This window comes from Paramisgurnus dabryanus, chromosome 13 (assembly GCF_030506205.2).
Source record: "Paramisgurnus dabryanus chromosome 13, PD_genome_1.1, whole genome shotgun sequence".
Classification (NCBI taxonomy): Eukaryota; Metazoa; Chordata; class Actinopteri; order Cypriniformes; family Cobitidae; genus Paramisgurnus; species Paramisgurnus dabryanus.
In genome coordinates, this window is record NC_133349.1 from 20107254 (window position 1) to 20126353 (window position 19100).

At 39.3% G+C, this 19100-nt stretch overlaps 1 protein-coding gene across 2 annotated transcripts in view; it reads left to right on the forward strand.

Moving 5' to 3' along the window:
• LOC135727798 (nectin-2) overlaps positions 1-19100 on the forward strand; it is a 91636-nt gene that overhangs the window by 8871 nt on the left and 63665 nt on the right. For both annotated transcript variants that reach the window (XM_065245824.2, XM_065245823.2), the window contains exons 2-3: positions 17978-18087; positions 18552-18804. In XM_065245824.2, coding sequence (XP_065101896.2) covers positions 17978-18087; positions 18552-18804 — 363 coding nt within the window. The remainder of the gene's footprint in view (positions 1-17977; positions 18088-18551; positions 18805-19100) is intronic.

Consider the following 19100-nt stretch of genomic DNA (forward strand, 5'->3'; position numbering starts at 1 on the left):
CTGTCCAATTCTTTAGAGATAAGAAAAAAAAACAATGCTTGATTGCTTTAACCTGTCAGTCATGTGACATTTTCTTACTAAAGTCCTGTTTATACCAAGACCGATAACTATAAAGTTTTAAGAATCGTTTTAAGTTTAGAAGAATAGCAAAAACTGCGCAAACCATGACTATAACAATAGAGAGGAATGATATCTATTTGATTTTTAGGGGTTCACCTACTAAAGTTCAATTATTTGCATGAGTAGATTGTATATAAAGTCAAACCAACTGACACGAATGCCACGTGCTATACTCGCATCAATCGTGTCTTCCGTGCAAGTTTGAAAAAAAAATTCAACTGTGAAATTCGCATAACCTGTTGTTGTGAACCCAATCTGATTTGCACATCTGGTGTGAAAAACAATTAATTCCCCTTGCAATAAAGTGTGAGTAATGTGATGCGCATATTCGGTTTGCTTTTGGTGTGCACACCCCATTAGATTAAGCATAACGTTATCATTTGATGTTGTGGACGTTAATATAGTTCATATCTGTAATCTCTTTGAGAAAATGACCCATAAGGGTGTTATTTCCTGCCAGTAAAAACCCCCAGACATACCACCATACTCATACTTTTTCTTTATTTGTGGGTTTTCACTTTCACATTTTTTCACACTCTTAATCCCTTTGCTCTTCTGAGGTTAGTGATGGAGTTAGCGCCTGTCTCTCAGCGCTTGCCCTTGTATTTTATTTCCTGAGCTCCTCACACCTGGTCCGCAGAAGGTCGCGCCAGCACTCGGTTTCCCTCATTGACGCCATAAAGGAGGCAAGGTTGGATCGGAGCCAGACCGAAATGGCCTTGTTACTTGCAGTCTCATTCCATTCGAGCTACAGTAACTACACCACAGTCGCAGTGAGCAGAATTATCATATTACAAGATTCCGGTTAGCGTGAACTGCACAACGCTCCTCGGAGAACGCTAATGTCATTAGCATGCCCAGTGTAGCGAGCTGTCAAAGACAAACACCAATGACCTTTAAGATCATTTTGCTTGTCTCCTGTGAGTTTTGTACATGGTACATATGGTGAATGCTAGTGTATGTTCCCTGTAGTGTTTTATAAGGTCATTATAGTGTAAAATAATCAAGAACACTTGGTGTGAATTGCCGAAATAAAATAAAATGATAGTTCTCCTGAGAACGTTCTCCTGAGGAGAATGGGAACTGTGCCTAAGAGACATCATTTTTCTTTACAGTGTTGTGTGAGGTAGGATTGTTCCCTGAAGGTTTGCTGGGCATGTTAGTGTATATGGTCTGTAGTGTCTTTTATAGTCAGTATATAAGGAAAATACTCTGTAAATTACCAGAATGTTCTTCTGAGAAGAACTAAAACTTGTTTAGGGGATTCTTTGACAGATTAGATATTCATCCATAACACACACATAACCATAATGGTTTGTTTTCGTAAGATTGTCTGTCTCCTTTGTTCTCTTCCATGCGGGTGGTCAAGCTTTGTTCTGACCTCTGATCTTCATTGTGTCCCCCTATAGCTTCCTTCTGTGATGTTTTTTCTCCCGTCAACCATTTAATGAAGCAGTGCATTGCAGTCCATCCTCCCATGAGCCCATCTTCATCTTTATCCCCAGTTTCTCAATTCTTCCATGTTGAGCACTTGCTCCACTTAACAAGTCTATCTCACCGCTGAACTGTTGTGTCTCTGGGTCTCCAGTGACCTTCTACTCTTTCTATCTCTTATTATTTCTCCAGTCACCTGGTTTTGAGTCTCTGTAACATCTAAGCTTCATTGTTTTTCCACGGTTGCTTTTGTCTGCTGTGTTGTGGATTTGTCTGGATGCTGTTTAATCCAGTGTGCTTTGTAAAACCAGGACGGCTGATCCACAGTAAAGTCACTGCTAGTTTTCAGCTAGTCTGTTTTTTGCTGCGTGTGCGTTTATTACGGTGACGGGTGAACCCAGGCATATTCTCATTCCTGATTTAACTTTGATACAATTTCATTCTTACAAATAAAACCAGTCAGTTTCTTTAATCTTCAGCCATGCCTCAGTCTTGCACTGTTTATGCGCTACGCTTTCTCCTCTACCGGCAGGTCCATTTTTTTTCTTTTCTGGCCTGCGCTGTTTCTCTTAAAATTGGGTTTGACCTGTCTTTTCTTCTCCCTGTGGTCTTTCTTCTCACTCGTTTCTTTCTTTTCTTGACGCATTACGTGGTTCTTGAAGGTTAACGCACATAGTCGATGAAACAGCACTTGTTGAAGGAGGAAAATATGAGGCAGAAAAAATCATTTTGTGATGCTGTTAAAGGTCAAAATACTTGTCTGGACCTGTGAAGGGAATCTAATAAAGCAATTGATTTTGAGTGGGTGATCACAAATAATTTAAGGGAATAGTTCACAAAAAAATAACGCAGTTTATTTGCACTTATACCATTACAAACTCGTATGACTTCTGCTTTTTGTGTGGAACATAAAATTTGATTTAGCAGAATATCCGAGCTTATTTCAAGCTGTGACCAAGCTAAAAAAAAGACTACTGTAGACTACTCTTTTTGGTCCAAATCGTGCCCCAGTGCGATTGTCCCCCCTACTCCCCCAAAAGCAAGCACTTACACTGTACTTGAGCGATCCGAGCCTGGGCGCGCTTTCGTCATTAGGATGCGATTGTTTTGAGGAAAACAGGAAGTAAAGCACTCTCTTAACACTGGAGCCCATTGTGATGTTAAGTCTGTGTTTTTTTTAATTCTAGTCATTGGTGCATGATAACACACTTCCCTCTCACGTGCCTATCATATTGCTTAGTTGATCTGTCTCATGTGCAGCTCAGACATTCACGTAATTCTGCCGCATGGATCAGAAGGGTTTTTACGAAGGCAGAAGAAGATGAGTGGTTGCGCAATTGACATCTCTTCTTTTGAACTATGCTCTGGCGCGAACACACTGCGCGTTCCGCGCCTGAGCCAAAGCGCACCCGGGCATGGTACAGAGTCATCACACTAGTCAAACGAACCAGGCTTTAGGGGTCAAACGCACCCGGGCACAGTTTGGTTTGCATAGTATGTGTGCGCCCTTTGTGTTCTTCGTAGAGCTCAACAGGGTAAATATTTTGCCTAACATCTCGTTTTGTCCTGCACTGATGAGTAATGGGACAGGAATTGGTGACCATGCAGGAACAGAGAAGCCATTGTGTTTGCCCCCTACATCTTCTTAAAAACACAGCTTTTCAGACTAAAGAAAGCCCCTCATTGTTCTCTCATCCGTGTATCTTTATACAGGTAAGTGATATAGCAGAGTTTTAGCCCCTGCCCTTCTCTTCCTCTGCTCTCTTGAGGACAAAACTACAAAGAAAAGAATAAAGAGAAGAGAAAATGTCACTCTCACCCGTACGATTGCAGAATGGATCTTTTTCACCCCGTCTTTTCCCTTTTCGGCTCCCCGAGAGGCAAAGCATAATGGAAAATCTAAAATATAAATGTCGTAGCCGGTAACTTTTTTCAATTTTTAATGACCATTTTGCTTGTTTGCGGTTCATTGCAGTGTGTGATGAATTTTTATAAGCGCAAATATTCCAATTAGTCTCCGTCTGGATGAAATATATGCATGTAAATTAATTACATAAGATAAAAATCGCTTCAGACTGCTGTGGAAATTTAATGTCAGCTTCCCATCTGCATGCAAGCTTAACATCCTCAAGCGTATCGTACAGTATGTATGACTAGACTAACATGATATAAGTGTGCTCTGAGTTTGTTTCCAGTTTATGAACGATTCTTCTGTGTCATAAGCAAACCCTCAGGGCAACACGGGCCTGTGAGAGAACAAATGAAAAAAGCACAGGAAAAAGCCTTAGGCGGAGCGAGGGATGTTCAAAAAGCGAGTGATTAACGCTGGAGCGTTCTTGTTTGGTAGATGCGTTTTAAGAGCTTCATCTTTATCCTGTTGCATCTTTGTTGGAAATCTAATACTGGAAAGATTTATCTGATATGGATTATTAATAAACTCTAGTGTCGGTGACCACCCTCCATTGGCTGCTGCTTTATCCCCCCCAGGCTGACTTTCCTGTATCCTGAACATCTCTACCATCCTCTTCCTTTTTCCTCCTGTCTTCCTTCCTTGCTTTACCTAAATGTGTGTGGGTATCACGTTCCTTCCTCTCTTGCTCTCTGTCATTCAGTTTGTATGTGTGGGGGAGGTCTATGGGTCCCAGGTTGTAGTGTCCTAGTTTTTCTCTCTTGGTTCCCCTCGTTCCCTTCTCTGTGTTTATTTATTTAGATGCAAGGGAAGAGAGGGATGGATAGATGGGCGGATGGGTGAAGAGATGAATGATGAAGAGGAGAGAAGAGAGAGGTGTCAGAGAGAACATGATTGATATTTTAAGGTTCAAAAAATGACATGCGAGCAGCTCATGCACCGAGTTGTTGTGAAAAAAGGTGTTTCTGTAAATGGTTTTCAGAATTTAGAAACAGATTTGCTTAAATAGTCACATGGGTAGTCTTTTCTCACCCTGTGTGAGCTTTGTGAGGGTGTTATTTGATATGGTTCTTGAAGAGTTGAAAAGAGCAGATGAAAGAAATCTTTCTTTAACATGCTTTACTTGCATCCTCCATTTTCTTCTGTTAGTGTTCCCCTTCAACCCTTCACTTTGATAGGAAATCAACCTGCAGGAATGAAAACCTTTCTGCATGAAAGGTCCATGACAGAGTTCAGCAGTACCTCACAGATTTACAATCGTTTCTTTATATTCAGGACATTTTTATAATAAATGTAGGTCTTAGTATGATGAAATCAAAACCCTTGTTTACCTTTCTAGTCCACTTTCCTGGTATTTTGTAAAATGTTCAATTTTGTTGCAAGCTATTTTAATGTAAACCATGTGAGCATAATCCAAAACTTGGTCTGACTATGATATATGGCCGGTTTCCTGGACAGTGCTTAACTGTGGTCCCCAGCTAAAATGCATGTTTGGATTATCTTAACCGAAAACAGCTTGTGTTGTAGGGATTGGATAAAAGCCGATATACATTAATAATACCTGGCCGGTCGATAACGATTTTGAATCGCACAGCTGATATTATGCACAGCTATTTCTTTTTTTAAACATTTTTTTTTGTGTTTTTTTACAGAACAAAGACAACAAGAAAAAAGGCAGAAAGAACCTATAACAAAAGCTATTGAAAATAACCAAGGGGACTATTTTCGGGCAGTGCGTAATATCACTATGCCTGCTGCAGCCATGTTACATCAGTAAAGTCCTTCATTAATACGCCAGTTTAAGAGTATAGTTCCTAGCCATATCTGCCTAGAAAATCGCAACTATTAATTTTCTGTCGGTCTTAGTACACAATGTAACTACAGAAGAGTCAAGTTTTAAATAGGAAAAATATCGAACCTCTTTGGTTATTTTTTGCTGGATGCTAATGGTCTAATCAGATTTAATGGATTGTGCTAAGCTATGCTAAAAGTGCTAGCGCCAGACCCGGAGATCAGCTGAATGGATTCCAAAACTGTAAAAATCAAATGTTTAACTCTAGGGGAGCTGGAAAATTAGTATATTTTCAAAATAAGTGGAATGTCCCTTTTAAGATGGATACAAATTCGTAAATGTTGTAGGGTCACTTAATCCTATTAAAATATATTAAGATAAAATATCTACTAGCTTATGTGTACGTTATAACAATAAAAATAAAGTACATTAACCTCACAATTGTCAGCTGTCTAATAAAACTTTAGGCACTATATTAAACAAATTATCTATAAATACAAAGAGATTACACTCCATATTAATAACATCAACAGGGGTTGTTGGCTATGAATGCAATACATCAGTTACCTTAAGATATTAAAAATCTGTCCCCTGATTTGATCAAATACCTCAGGTTTAATTCATCTTTATTAATCTATCTCAATCTCTCCAATGCAAGCATGTTTACAAGATCTCTACCCCACATTTCAAACTAAGGCACAGAATCAGTTTTCCACATTCATAAAATCAGCCTCTTAGCAATTGTCATACCTAATAAAACAGCTTGTCTCTCATGTATATAATTTCTAGATTGCTAGATATCCCAAGAATAGCTAAAAATGGACATGGTCGATATTCTTTTTAAATGCTTTAGAAAAACAATCAAATATGCTTTTTCCAATAATCCTCTAATTTAGGGCACAGCCATAGTATGCACAGCCATTTCATGTACTACAGATTTTAATCAGTAAGTCTAAATCACTGTTAGTTTGAGTCGTTTAAAACATGCATTTGAAAAAGCAACAGTTGTCATAATCATAATCATTATACATATTCTTAAATATACATGAAAATGCATGAAAAGGTTTAAAGAACCATAATATAAATATATGCCTAAGCCATTTCCTGGAGATGCGTGTGTAAATGGTTCTTTTTATGTGGCCCATATTGTGTTGCACATGCTCGCCGTCTGGCTTTTGAAAGTAACGGCATTTCATTGTAATTCATTGAGAAGCATAGCAAACATTATCGGGCGATATCTTAAAATATAAAAGTGCCATTGTTTCGTCTAAATATGCACATCAGTAATGTGTTTTGTATGTTACTACACTGCAAAAAATGACTCTCTTAGTAATTTTGTCTTATTTTCTTTAAAAAATCTAAAAAATAAAAATTCTTTAATCGAGATGTGTTTTCTTGGTGAGCTAAATTTTCTTATAAAATAAGTCTAGTTTTTACACAAAAATTATCAAATTTAAGTAAATTTGTGCTTAAAACAAGCTAAAAAAAATCTGCCACTGGGGTTAGAAAAAATATTGAAATGAGTTACTTTTTCCTTAAACACTAAAATATGTCTTACCCCATTGGCAGATTTTTGTTGCTTGTTTAAAGCACATATTCATTTAAATTTGATATTGAATTTTAGAATTTTTAAATATTTTTACTGAAAATAAGACATTAAGTCAATAAGTCATTTTTTGCGGTGTAAAACTACTTAAATGTCCTAATAAACTAAGGACTAATCCTGGATTAATCTAAACCCTGTCTGAGAAACCGCCCCATAATGTTCATATTTTGCGCAGACCACTTAGACTGTGAGGGAGATTTATATGATGTCAGCTAATAGACAAAATTTCTCTTGAGCCTTGCCTATTGTGCTGTGTAACGCCCACCATCTAGTCAGTTCCTGAAGAATAAAATATAGAGTCTTGTACTATATTATCAAAGTATGCTACGTTTAAAAGCATTTGCTGGTTCTTTGTGCAGCACTGCATTCTGGATGAATGGATGAATAGATGGATAAATTAATGCATGGAAAGGTGGACCACAGAAAGACACAGATGATGAGAGATGAGAACAGACAGAAAGAGAGAGAGAGAACTGAAGCATAACCTTATACCTGGTGCATAATATTGGAGTTAGACAGGGTTAAATAGTGCACAGACTGGTGTTAGTTCTGTGTACTTGCTGCACCAAAATAGAATGTCTCCAGACATTTGTAAATTGTTTTTTTTAAGGTATGAGTTTAGTTACGTTTTGTTTGGTCCCCATTTAAACTGGAAAATAAACATGTTAAAACAGTTTAGATAGATATGTTGTAAACAAAGTTCTTTTGAAGTGGAGTAAATGTTTTGATTTAGTTCTCTGTGCTGAGGAGAGATCAATCACTGACTGAAAGCAAGGCAAACAAAACCGTGTTTGTTTACTCGGGCTAACAGTCATTATCTTCTCAAAATGCTTTTAAGAAGTCGGTAAGACAGAGATGTGTGTGTACAGTTTGATTCATCTCTTCCTAGTTTGATTTATTTGATTTATTTTATTCATTTACCAGCTCGAAGAGAGGTAAACATCCTGGTTTATAAATGACAAAATGGAGTAGTGTGCTCGACCCCATTCGTTAATAGAAATGTAAACTCAGAGGGGTGCAGGTTTGGGGGTGGGGTTCGGTTTAGTAGTTTCTCCAGTGCCATGGAAACCATCTCCCCACCCCAGACCCCTGTCTGATGACCTCACACCCTGGATGATCTCCATCTGTCCAAGTTTTTAGAAAGACTTAAAGCTTTTTCTAATCTAGTCATTGGAATTTAAGCTACTCTACACTGTAAAAAATTCAACTTAACTTAAATTTACAATTTATTTCAACTTTCTTGACTAGTAAGAAGTTGCTTTTTAAACTTAAAAAATTAAAGTTCAACAAGGATTATTTACAGTGTATGCTTTTTTTCTCGGTTGTGCCTTTCTAATATTTTATGGTACTTTGCATAATTTTAATTACATTTTCATTAAAATGCATGTAGAAACAGCATGCTCCTCACTCGTGTGAGGTGGGGAACAGATTTAGTCTCTGATGGATGTGCCCTATTTCTCACAGCCCTGACGGTGTAGCAGGGGCTGATGAGGACATTCGCACACACTTTCCTCTGGGTTCCTTCATCTTTGAACTCACACAGGCCCTTCTTGTTCTGAATGTAAGAAAAAGCGACCGAGAGAGGAGGAACTTCAGCTGTCTGAGGGAGTGAAAGACTAAGCGTCTCACACAAGGGGAATGCAGAGCAGGTTACTCCAGTGCTCGACTCCGACCATCGCTTGATATTTCATCTACAGCTCACCCCCACCGTGACCATCCATCCAAACACGCGAGCTCGTGCACACACACCACCCTGTGTCTGTCTCTCTCTCTCTCCTCCGCAGGGCAGCGTCTGTGAGCTGATGGCCGTGTCTCTGTACAGATGTGATAGGAAACAGCTGTTGCGTTTCTCTGCCTGCTCTCTGTTTTCTCCCCCCATTCCTCCCCTCCTAATTCCTGGAAATAAAAGAGTGATGGGTTTACGGCCCATCTCGCAACAGTTCTTCGGTCCGGATCTTCTGTAGCTGATCCATCATAGATAACGGGAGTTTCTTTACATATCTGATCTGGAATGTGTCAGCTTTTGTGTTTGAGGAGAAACAGATGTTGAAGTGATAAGCCTGTCTCCTCTATTCTCCTCGACGTCTTCTCAACCGGTCTCGTCTTCTTTCCTTAAGTCTTGGGTCTCATCTTCTCTCATTATTTCTAACCTTCCCATCTTCTCTCACCTGCACATCCTGTCGTTTCCAGCAGGTAATTAGTTGCGGGAGAGTGTGCGAGTGTTTGCGTGTTTATAATTAGCTGCTCTTCCTGATGTGTCGGTGTGTAAGTGTGATGTGCAGAAAATCCAGGATGATCCTTTCCTAATCAAAAGTGGTGGTAAATCTCTGCAGCCTCAGTCTAATCTCTCTCGCATCCTTTAAAAGTAGATGCAGAAAGCCGGCTCATTTAACAGCTTAAGACCTCATATGTGTGTTTGTGTGTTCGCTTTTACTTTTTTTCATGTGTGTCATATTTAGCTCTTTATTATCTACTTAATATACATTGGATTCACCCTGAAGCCAAGAACACTGATGAATCTATTCATTGAATTAAACCCTTCCTTTCTCCTTTTCCTTTTTTGGAGTCATTTTCTCTCTCTCTCTCTTTCTCTCAGTGTAATTATAGGGCGCTTGTTTAATTAATGTGAGGTGTTAGATCCTGTGTATGTGTGCAGGTAGTGATGGATCTCCTGATTGATTTCCTCTTCCATGATTTGGCAACTTTCGCTCAACACATGCTCATAAAGGAAGTTGGTTCGTGGTTTAATTTTCCATTAAATGAGCTCCTCTGTCTCAGCATTATCAAGAAAAACATCATCAACATTTCTGAAAAATGAAATCATTTCTGTTTGTCATCCGACTTCATTCTCTCCAGGTGGTGTATGTGTCTACTGCTCTGTGGCGCTAGGGCTCACAGGAAAGAATCGCAGATGTGGTATGTTTCCTCTGCGTTCTTCTGCTATGAGTTAGCAGGCTTTATCTGTAATGACGTTAATGATTTGTGACAAAACAAGCGTTGTATCCTACCACACACTCATGGGGTGGTGGGATTTACAACAGGCCTGGCGATAGAATATCTGGGTCACAATACAGTAGGCTAATTATGCTGTCTGCACTCTTTGGGCAACGGCTGAGTTAATGTCACGTAGTTATTTTACATCACTAACTTTGGTTAGTTAGCCCACCCTCAGCACAGCAATGGAATGTGGTGCAAGCCAATACATCATTGCTGTCCATCCATGCACAAACGCACACCGTTTGTACCCTATCATTCTCCTCAGACAGGCTGTTTTCTGTCTATGCGTTGTGCTAACAGTGACCAGTTAGCTCTTTTGATCAGACTGTTTACTGACTCTCAGTGTGTTTACAGAGGCAGTAATGAATGTACCTTTAGAAAGCGTGATGTGAATGCAGTGCTCGGTGCTGAATCATGGTAGGGTTTATGTTTCATTCAATGATTTTGAGGGAAAATTAGTGAATTACAGCAGAATGGATTTGGGCTTTCTGGCGTCACTTTTGTGCTAAATGGAGCTGAGAGTAGCTCACTTTTATTGCTGGCTAAGAGCGTAATTAAATTAGCCGAAATTTCCTAATGAATCAACACACAGTGGTGAGGGAGTTTTAACCTTTATGAATGATAAGAATTTCAATTCTATTTGGGTGATTTTTAGGTGTCCAGCATCAGATTTTTTTAAAAGCCCTTGAAGCCAATTTTTTTGCACCTATAAGATTAAGGCCATGAATCTTTTTTAAAGGATTTAAAACCTATTTTCTATAGAATTTTTTTAGATTATCATTATCAAAAATTATCATTACCGCAACATGATATTACATTATATGCATTTACAAACTCATGTTTCGGTAATGAGAACTAAAAAGTTGTCTAGGTACTATGACAAAGAAAATTTCAACTTTTATCTGAAGAGAAAAATAAGAACTGCTTATTTGGTAGCCATCTTGAGTGTCACAGTCAATTATGTCCCCAAATTTTTTTTTGAAAATGTTAGTTCCTTGAGGACTTAAACAATGATTGAAAATTGTTGCTGCGGATGAGAAAATTGGTCTTGGACACATTTATATGCCTTATTATTGTCTCTACAAATACCACATGCTTCTTTACTGTAAATGTTTATAGTGTAACATGCACTAAAGCTTTTTATTTTTTAATTATAAATATTTCCATGTCAAAGAACCCAAATCCAGTCATGGACACATTGCGGTAATGAAAATGTTCCCCTTAAATGTGGAAAAAACTACAAAATTGGTTTGTATGATGTCATTTGAAATAATGTGCAAAATAGTACATGAAGAGATGTTTGTAACTGTATGCTTCTTTTTTTTATACTCTTACTTTGCATTAACTTTTTCATCAAAATGTTTCATGACACCTCATAAGTCTAATCTCGCAAGAATCACCCATGTGGGTCTTTAGTAATATGGCCACAGATTTCTTGTGTATAAAGTTATAATGTATTATATTGACAAACATTACAATTTATAATGCTTTACAAAGTTTAGGAACATTTAGATTTTTTTAAAAATATTTTATTGCGCATAATGGGTTTGTCGGCCTGGCAGATATACTGTAAGCATTTTTATAGTTATTGAATCTGTCATTTTCAAAATCAGATTTAAAAAAGCTTTTGTTATTCTTAATTTTGAAATACATTTTCATTTTTACATCAGACATGTATATCAGTTCAAACATCGATTATCATTCTACTTGATCTGTAATAATCCCTCTTGCCATCGGCCCTGAAAAACACATATCATAGTGCACAAGCCCCCATGTAAAGACTTATTCATTATAGTAGTATTAATGCAAGGTTACCAAACTATGCCTTTATTTGTTCTCACTGATATCATGTTGACTATACTTTAAAAAGAGGAAATCTATAAGTCGCTTAGCAGGTCCCAGATCAGACCTCCAGAGAGTTGTTTGGGTAAATGTGAGCCTGCAAAGTTGTATTGTACCCGATTAAAGTGGTGTAATGTAATTGGCTGTGGTCTCTTATGGCTGGAGACTGTGCTATCTCTTTACCCGCAAGCATCTATCTGAATCTGTTCCCTCCTTTTGGAAAGTACAGGAATCCAGTTACACACCCACATTAACAGAGGTGTGTGTGTGTGTGTGTGTGTGTGTGTGTGTGTGTGTGTGTGTGTGTGTGTGTGTGTGTGTGTGTATGTGTGTGTGTGTGACTGCCTGAGGATGAGAAGTAAAGAGGAACCAGAAGTTTTCAATGATCAGATTCGTTTTGGATTGTTCATGAGAAGGCCACATGATCCTGTTCAAATCCCTTACATTTGCAAATTATGATTTATGAAGAAAGGACATGCAAAACAACTTGTGGCTTTCTTCAGTAGTCGTAGTATAATGTTGCTTCACATCAATACATTTTCGTCACATTGCACATAGTCAATATTTGTTTCGGTGATTTTAATATAATTTTTATTGTCTCATGTAGTTGCCATTTAAAATGGCATAACTCAAAAAAAGTCTGTTTCTGTCGCAACATTTAAACATTTCATCTCTAAATAAATATTAAAAGCTGTTGTCAACACACACACACACGGATCTTGGAGTGCTCTTAGGGTTACTCCTCAGGTTGTCTCTGAGCTGTGTGTGTTGAAAGGTTTAGGGCGGTCTCTGTGTGAAGTGTGTATGGTTTTCGTTCTCTCTAATCTTAAGGATTTGAGCAAACAAACAAATGGCAATCATTCTAGTCCTTATCTCAGTTTGTCTGGTCACCCTGTGGGAAGGACATTCTTGTCCCTTGCCAGTGACATTTGTGCTTACGATTGACAGCCGTTACAAGCAGCTGCAGTCATTTATTCGCATAAACACTTCAACTCAAAATGAAAAAAAAACATTATTTATGTAAAATGCTTATCTTGCAATTCTTTCAAAAAGGATCTTGTTCCCTCTCTCTGTTTTTTTCTCTCTCTCTCTCTCTCTCTCTTCATAAGTGAAAGATAAATAATTAAGTCTGTAGGACGAAAGTCTTAGCCCTGGCCCTGTGTTACTCTTCTAAATTTTGTTTCTGCACGTGTTCATATAAAGAGGCAAATAGTTAATGGTTTGTGCTTCATTTCAGGCTGCACATGGCCCTCGTTCTATCTTTCAGGCTTCATTAGCTCATAATTGTGTATGTGTGGTAATAAGGACTGGGGTTGCGTGACAACTGCCAAATTGTCCTGCATGCGTGAGTGTATTTGTGATTATAGACGCATTTGAGCTCTTTATAGACCACACACATACTCCATACTAAAATATCAGGTTCAAATGATCACATACGCAATTGATATGTATGTACACCAGACACACGAGTATAGCGCAGTGGTGTAGCATTGCATTAACAGTGCAAAAGGTCATGGATTCAAACCAGGGAACACACATACTGATAAAATAATGTATACTTTGTATTAATGCACTTTAGATAAAAGCGTCTGCCAAATGCATAACCGCATAATGTAAAGTCACATTCAAACTAATGAAGACCAGACATCATTTATTTTCATAAGAGCTGGCAATTTCCACTGACATACCAGCATGGCCTTGTCCATCGACTTGACAAAGTTAAAAAGTTTAACTTTGTGCAAATAAGCAGTGATCGCCAGTTGAGTGACTATTATATGGACTAGTGCAGCTCATGTGATTGATAGTCATGTGTAGGCAAGACGGAAACGTTCATGTTACTGTCAGCAATTTCACGGTTTTATTCGATATGTTTTTCTACCCACATGCAATTTAACACAGATGTTTGGAAACCGTGATGTTGTTAGTATTTTGACAAATGAGTTTGATTCGTGCTTTGATAGTCTTTTATCTTTCTTCTGATGATAGGATAGGATGTGTTTGGCACTGCTGGAGTTTGGTTACACACAGAATAATATTTTAGTAGCTGATACTTTGTCAAAATAAAATCACATCTAGTTTGCCAGCAATACAGTTGTGCATGGATGTTTAATATGATTGAACAATGAGCTACAATGCAATGAAATGTTGAACAGTTCAGTGATGAGATTTCTGTTAGTATAGGAGCTCAGGTTAAAAACACAAGTTTGAATTCAGCCTGCGTTATATAAAGATTGCATACTTCTCTTGCTCTCTCATATTTTCTCTCTCCTTTGGTCAGAGTCTTGATGAAAAATTTACAAAATGGCCCAAAACTTGTTCACTTAAAGACATCGGCATACAGTATGCACATAAATAAACAAGTTTATTCTACGCACTCCCTATAGACCCCCTCCAGCTGTTTATATCAGAGTTGCCTTATGTTCCCACCCCTCCATCTCTCTCTCCATCCATCTCTCCATCTCTCTCTTCATTTGCATCAGCTGTGTCATGAATGATTCTCATTCACCCACTTTACATCTAAATTTTCTTGCTTACCACGCATATGTTCAGATTCTTAATATGTGTGTGGTAAGGAGCGTGCGGATGTGTGTGCGGACAGAAGCTGGATGCTCTGTCTTCTGTCCTTGCTCGCTAAAATCAAGGTCTGCTCGCTCACACACACACATTCGCACACAATTGGTAGTCACGGCATGCCGTCTGCCATCTAAACTCTCATTCTGGGCACTCGTCCGTCACTCTGCAGTGGACTGAGCAGCAGTTTTCTCCAGGATGAGGGAACGGCAGGCCACAACATTTGTGAGATGGAGGTCTTCCCTGTGTATGCGTATGACATGATGATTGGTGACAGGGCTCAAAAAATTGTGGTGTGTGATTTACATAAACGTCCTCTCTGTGTATGTGTGTGTGGCGTATCACCTGCTGGCAGCAGCGCATTGAGAAACCGAGTGACTTTGGCTGTGACATTTATTAATGTATAAATTATGTATGCGTGTCTGTTTACAAGTCAGACATACAGATTAATATATACAGATTTAATATTTTAACACTATCACGCTGTTTATGTAAATAATTTGCCATGAATCTGCTATTAAGATTAGCGCATGGATGGCCACAAGAGCCTCATTAAAGCAGAGCTTCAGTAATCTTTATTAGTTATCTGTACTGTGGATTTTAGTGAGGCAAATGTAGATGTTTATTAGGCTTTGAACATGTCTTTTGAAAATTTTGGGGTTTGTCAACTTTGGAAAGCTTTTAGGGAAAATGGCACTATTATGCGGTCAGAACGAATTAAAAGTGCAAGAGAAAAGCTGGGTGGACCCAAACTGGCTGTTCATGAGAGAATAAAACAGATCTGTTTAAAATAAATTTGTATGAAGATGCATTACAAAGTCAAATCATTAGTAGTTACATTCAATATGGCCATTTTAAGTTATAGAAAGTGGATTGACTGCTGATCTGCTGCTGTATGCACAGGAAAAATTAGGTGTCACCTGTTCCTTAATTCCGACCTGTGTGACCGTAGCTGTAGCTTCTGTTGCTCTTTCTGTTTAATGGTCGCTATGTGCTGTCAGCATCTCTCCTCTGCTTTTTATAGTTTATTATACCTTATCCACCCACCACCACTTTCTATTTACACACCACGCTGCTGTATGTTAAGGTAAGTGTGTGTGTTTAGTGTAGTGATGGACTGCTCAATCCCCTCTACACATCAGGGTAATGACCTATCCACACTCCCCATCCAGTGAGAGAAGACAGGAGGGACGTTTTCAATAACAGGGTTCAGCGGTGCTAAACGTAGACTCGTGCGCACACACCGGTCTCTCGGTTTGAGAACCTGTGAGAGGTAAAAAAGATACATCCCTGATCAATGTTGAAACTTTGTCACTTCTGCACTCATCTTTCTCTCTGTCACGCCCTCAGTTTTGCTGATTTTTTTATCAGAGAGAGATTTGAGTTTCTGCCTATTCAGCTGTTCACCAGACCAACTGGTTTGACTGGTTTTACACCTACGAAGGGTTTTTCCAGTTGTTTCGCTTTGACGTCATTCGTTTCCGGCAACTTTCATATAATAGGACTAGTTTTCGGTAAGCGGTGTCACTGTTGTTTGGCAGCCAGATACTTTTATCCAAAGTGATTTAGCATTTATCATTTATTACCTGAGCATCGAACGTGGGACCTTTTGCTCTGCTAATGCAATGCTATATCAATTATGGTAACACTTGGAGGAAGTTACTTAGTATCCCGAATATAAAACAGATTTGTCACAACTTCCTCACTGACACCCACTTTTACAGCTTTTCCCCTTTTATTAAAGGTGACATAGAATGATTGAACGGAGTATTTATCCTTGTTCTGTGATGTGACATGTAGACACAAATTTTTTTTTGTTTGGGTCTCTAATGCCTTAGAAGCTTCCTAAAAACCTCTCTCAGATAGCTCTATTAGGGTGGGGGATTTTAAACAAGTGGTTTTGCACCTCTTTGGCTCCCCCTACTGGCTTAACTTGCAATCTCATTACTGATTGGCTGACTTTGCTGCCACTCAAAAAATGTAGCCAATTATTTTAAAGTGGAGGGGCAGTTAGATGCCTGTGATGTCATAAGCATCAGTTTTTCAGATTGGGCCGTTTTCTGGCTGACATTTCTAAAAGAGGAATTTCTATGAGACTGAGATGTTTAGCATGTCTAGCACTTTTTGTATGTTCGTGAATGCGCGTAGTATACCATTATTCAACAAAGACAAGGTAAAAATGGGTTTTCATTCTCTGTCCCCTTTAATACCATCCCTACTGATAAATCCAGCTAAGACCAGCATGGTAGCTGGTTCTTCTAGCTGTTTTAATGTGGCTGTAGCTGGTTTAAGCTGGTCCTCCCAGCAGAGTCCTGCAAAGGGTCGGGAACCCGCGGGTACCCGCATAAAAGTGGCTAAAACTGGTGGATTGTGACATTTCTAAAATTCACGGGTGGGGATGCGGGCGAATAATTAACTCCCATCACGTCACCGCCACTGCGACAGTGCGTCTTTTGTTGATGCTTCTCGTAGCCTAGTTGGAGCAAGCACTGCAGGAGTAGCTATGGATGAAGTAAAAGTAAAGTTAGCGAGTGGAGTATATAAAATTGTTGACAACGACAACGAGTCTTTTAAAGGCAAAATCGGCTGTGTGGAGAAAGTGTGGTGTAATACGAGGTTGTATTTTTTCTTGATTTTTTTTCATTTATAGGTATGTTTGCGTATACTTATCAGGTTCCATAGCATATTTAGGTGCAGATGGCAGGCTACTTGAATGACGCAAAACAAAACGCACTTTAGCCTAATTCGCCCATTCAAGACGCTGTTGTGATGTTGAGAGAGGTGCGAGATAAAAAAATAAAGCACTTTAATAGGAATGATTTTAGCAAGTGTGATTTATCACGGGCACAGAGCGGGTAACGGGCAAAATATTAACGGGCCTGGACGGGTGCAGATTTAATTTTGTTATTATCACTTGTGACTGGTCGAATCTGGTGCTGAACTTTGTGGGTACGGGCGGGGGCAGGTCTCCAAAAACTGGACACGTGCAGGACTCTGCCTCCCAGTCTGGCAAAGCTGGTGGGTCAGCTGGTCTTTCAGCCTGACCACCTAAGTCCAGCTGGACCTTCTTAAAAAGTGACCAAAACACTGCTGACCCAGCTAATAACAAGCTGGGAGACCAGCTAAAACCAGCTCACCGGCTTATGCTGGTTTTAGCTTTTTTCAGTAGGGATATTACATAGAGCGCTGAAACTGATGGGGAGAAGGTTGTGTTCAGGACGTGTTGTGAGCCAAATTTGAACTTTAACATACGCAGTACTCCCATGGCACTTTACTGCGTTATTGTATATGTGTTATTGTATCTTCGTTTACCACTAAACACCCTCACTGACGTGCACACACACACACTCACGCTCTCTCTGAATGTGTTCTGTCAGGGCTGTGTTAGATGATGAATGCTTCGGGCAGAGAGGGAGCCGGATATTTTTTCATAGATACTTTCACACACGCTTGCACACACATTCGTATTTAGACTCTCGCTCTCTCGCACACCCTGCCTGAGATCAGAAACACTGGCCTACTTGGTGTTTTGTTGTAACCTCATTCATCATTTCTCATTTCACAATCTCTGAACCCAAGGCTGCACCAGCATGTGCTGAAATTCTCTCTCACATGTGTGGCGAGGTGGTCGGGGGTCACCTGAACGTAGCCAGACAGAAGTGAAGGTTGTTTCCTGTTCTCATGACCTCTTCTCATTTTATTTCAGGATCACTGGCTCAGCGGGTGAGGGTGGAGCCAGAAGTCGTGTCATATCCTGGTCAGACTGTGACATTACGGTGCCAGTTTCAAGACCGGGGCGATACCCAGCTCACTCAGGTCTGACATCAACTTTTATCTTTCCTGCCAGTCTACAAAGCCAAATGGCAACAGTAGTATTTGTCTGTTCTAGTAAATACCATGCGAAACATCCTAATAGTTTTATAGTGTAGCGTTTCAGATGGTAAGTTCTTCACTATTTCACTTGGTGGATGATAAAACGGGCAAAAAAATCCCCCAGTCTGTTTTAAGCCAATAAACAACCACCAAGACTATACCAGTATAAACCTTTTAATGACCAAGCAACTTATCAACCGCATTTAATACCCTGGTAACCACTTACAGTACAACAGCCTACTGATGCATTGTGGTGGAGAGCTTCGTATGGACAACATTTTTACATTTTCTAAAATAAGTGAATGTAAATATGATCCTGTATGCATCTATTGGTAGTTGCTGCTACTATTGAATATATTGCGTGTGTGTGTGTTAAAGCCCAACCATCTGTTTCCTCTGGGCTGCAGGTGTCATGGATCCTCGAACCGACTGATGGGGAGCGAACCAACATCGCCGTTTTCCATCCACAGTTTGGGATAAATTATCCAACCAAATCCCCCGTAGCAGGGCGTGTCGGTTTTGTACTGAACCCGCCCACTCTGGACAACCCATCCATTCAAATCAAAGATGTGAAGATGACCGATGAAGGGCGATACATCTGCGAATATGCCACCTACCCTTCTGGCAATGAACAGGGAGTGTCATCACTGATCATGCTGGGTAAGTGTGTGATTTTTTTTTTTTTACACCACGGGTCTGTTGAATGCTTTATTCTGATTGGTTGAGAAATGTTCCATGGGTATGGATTGTTTTTCGATAAACGCACAACTGACTTGTCAAATGTATTAAAAATAGACACCATAGCAGTGTTTTTAGTAACCGTGGTATAACCGGAATTATTGACTCCTGTCCTTTGAATTACATTACATTATCTGCTTTGCCGTGCCACATTACCACCTTGGGTGTGCATTATTTTCTTATAATTCAACGGCCGGTTATCAGTTATTCCTTACTTA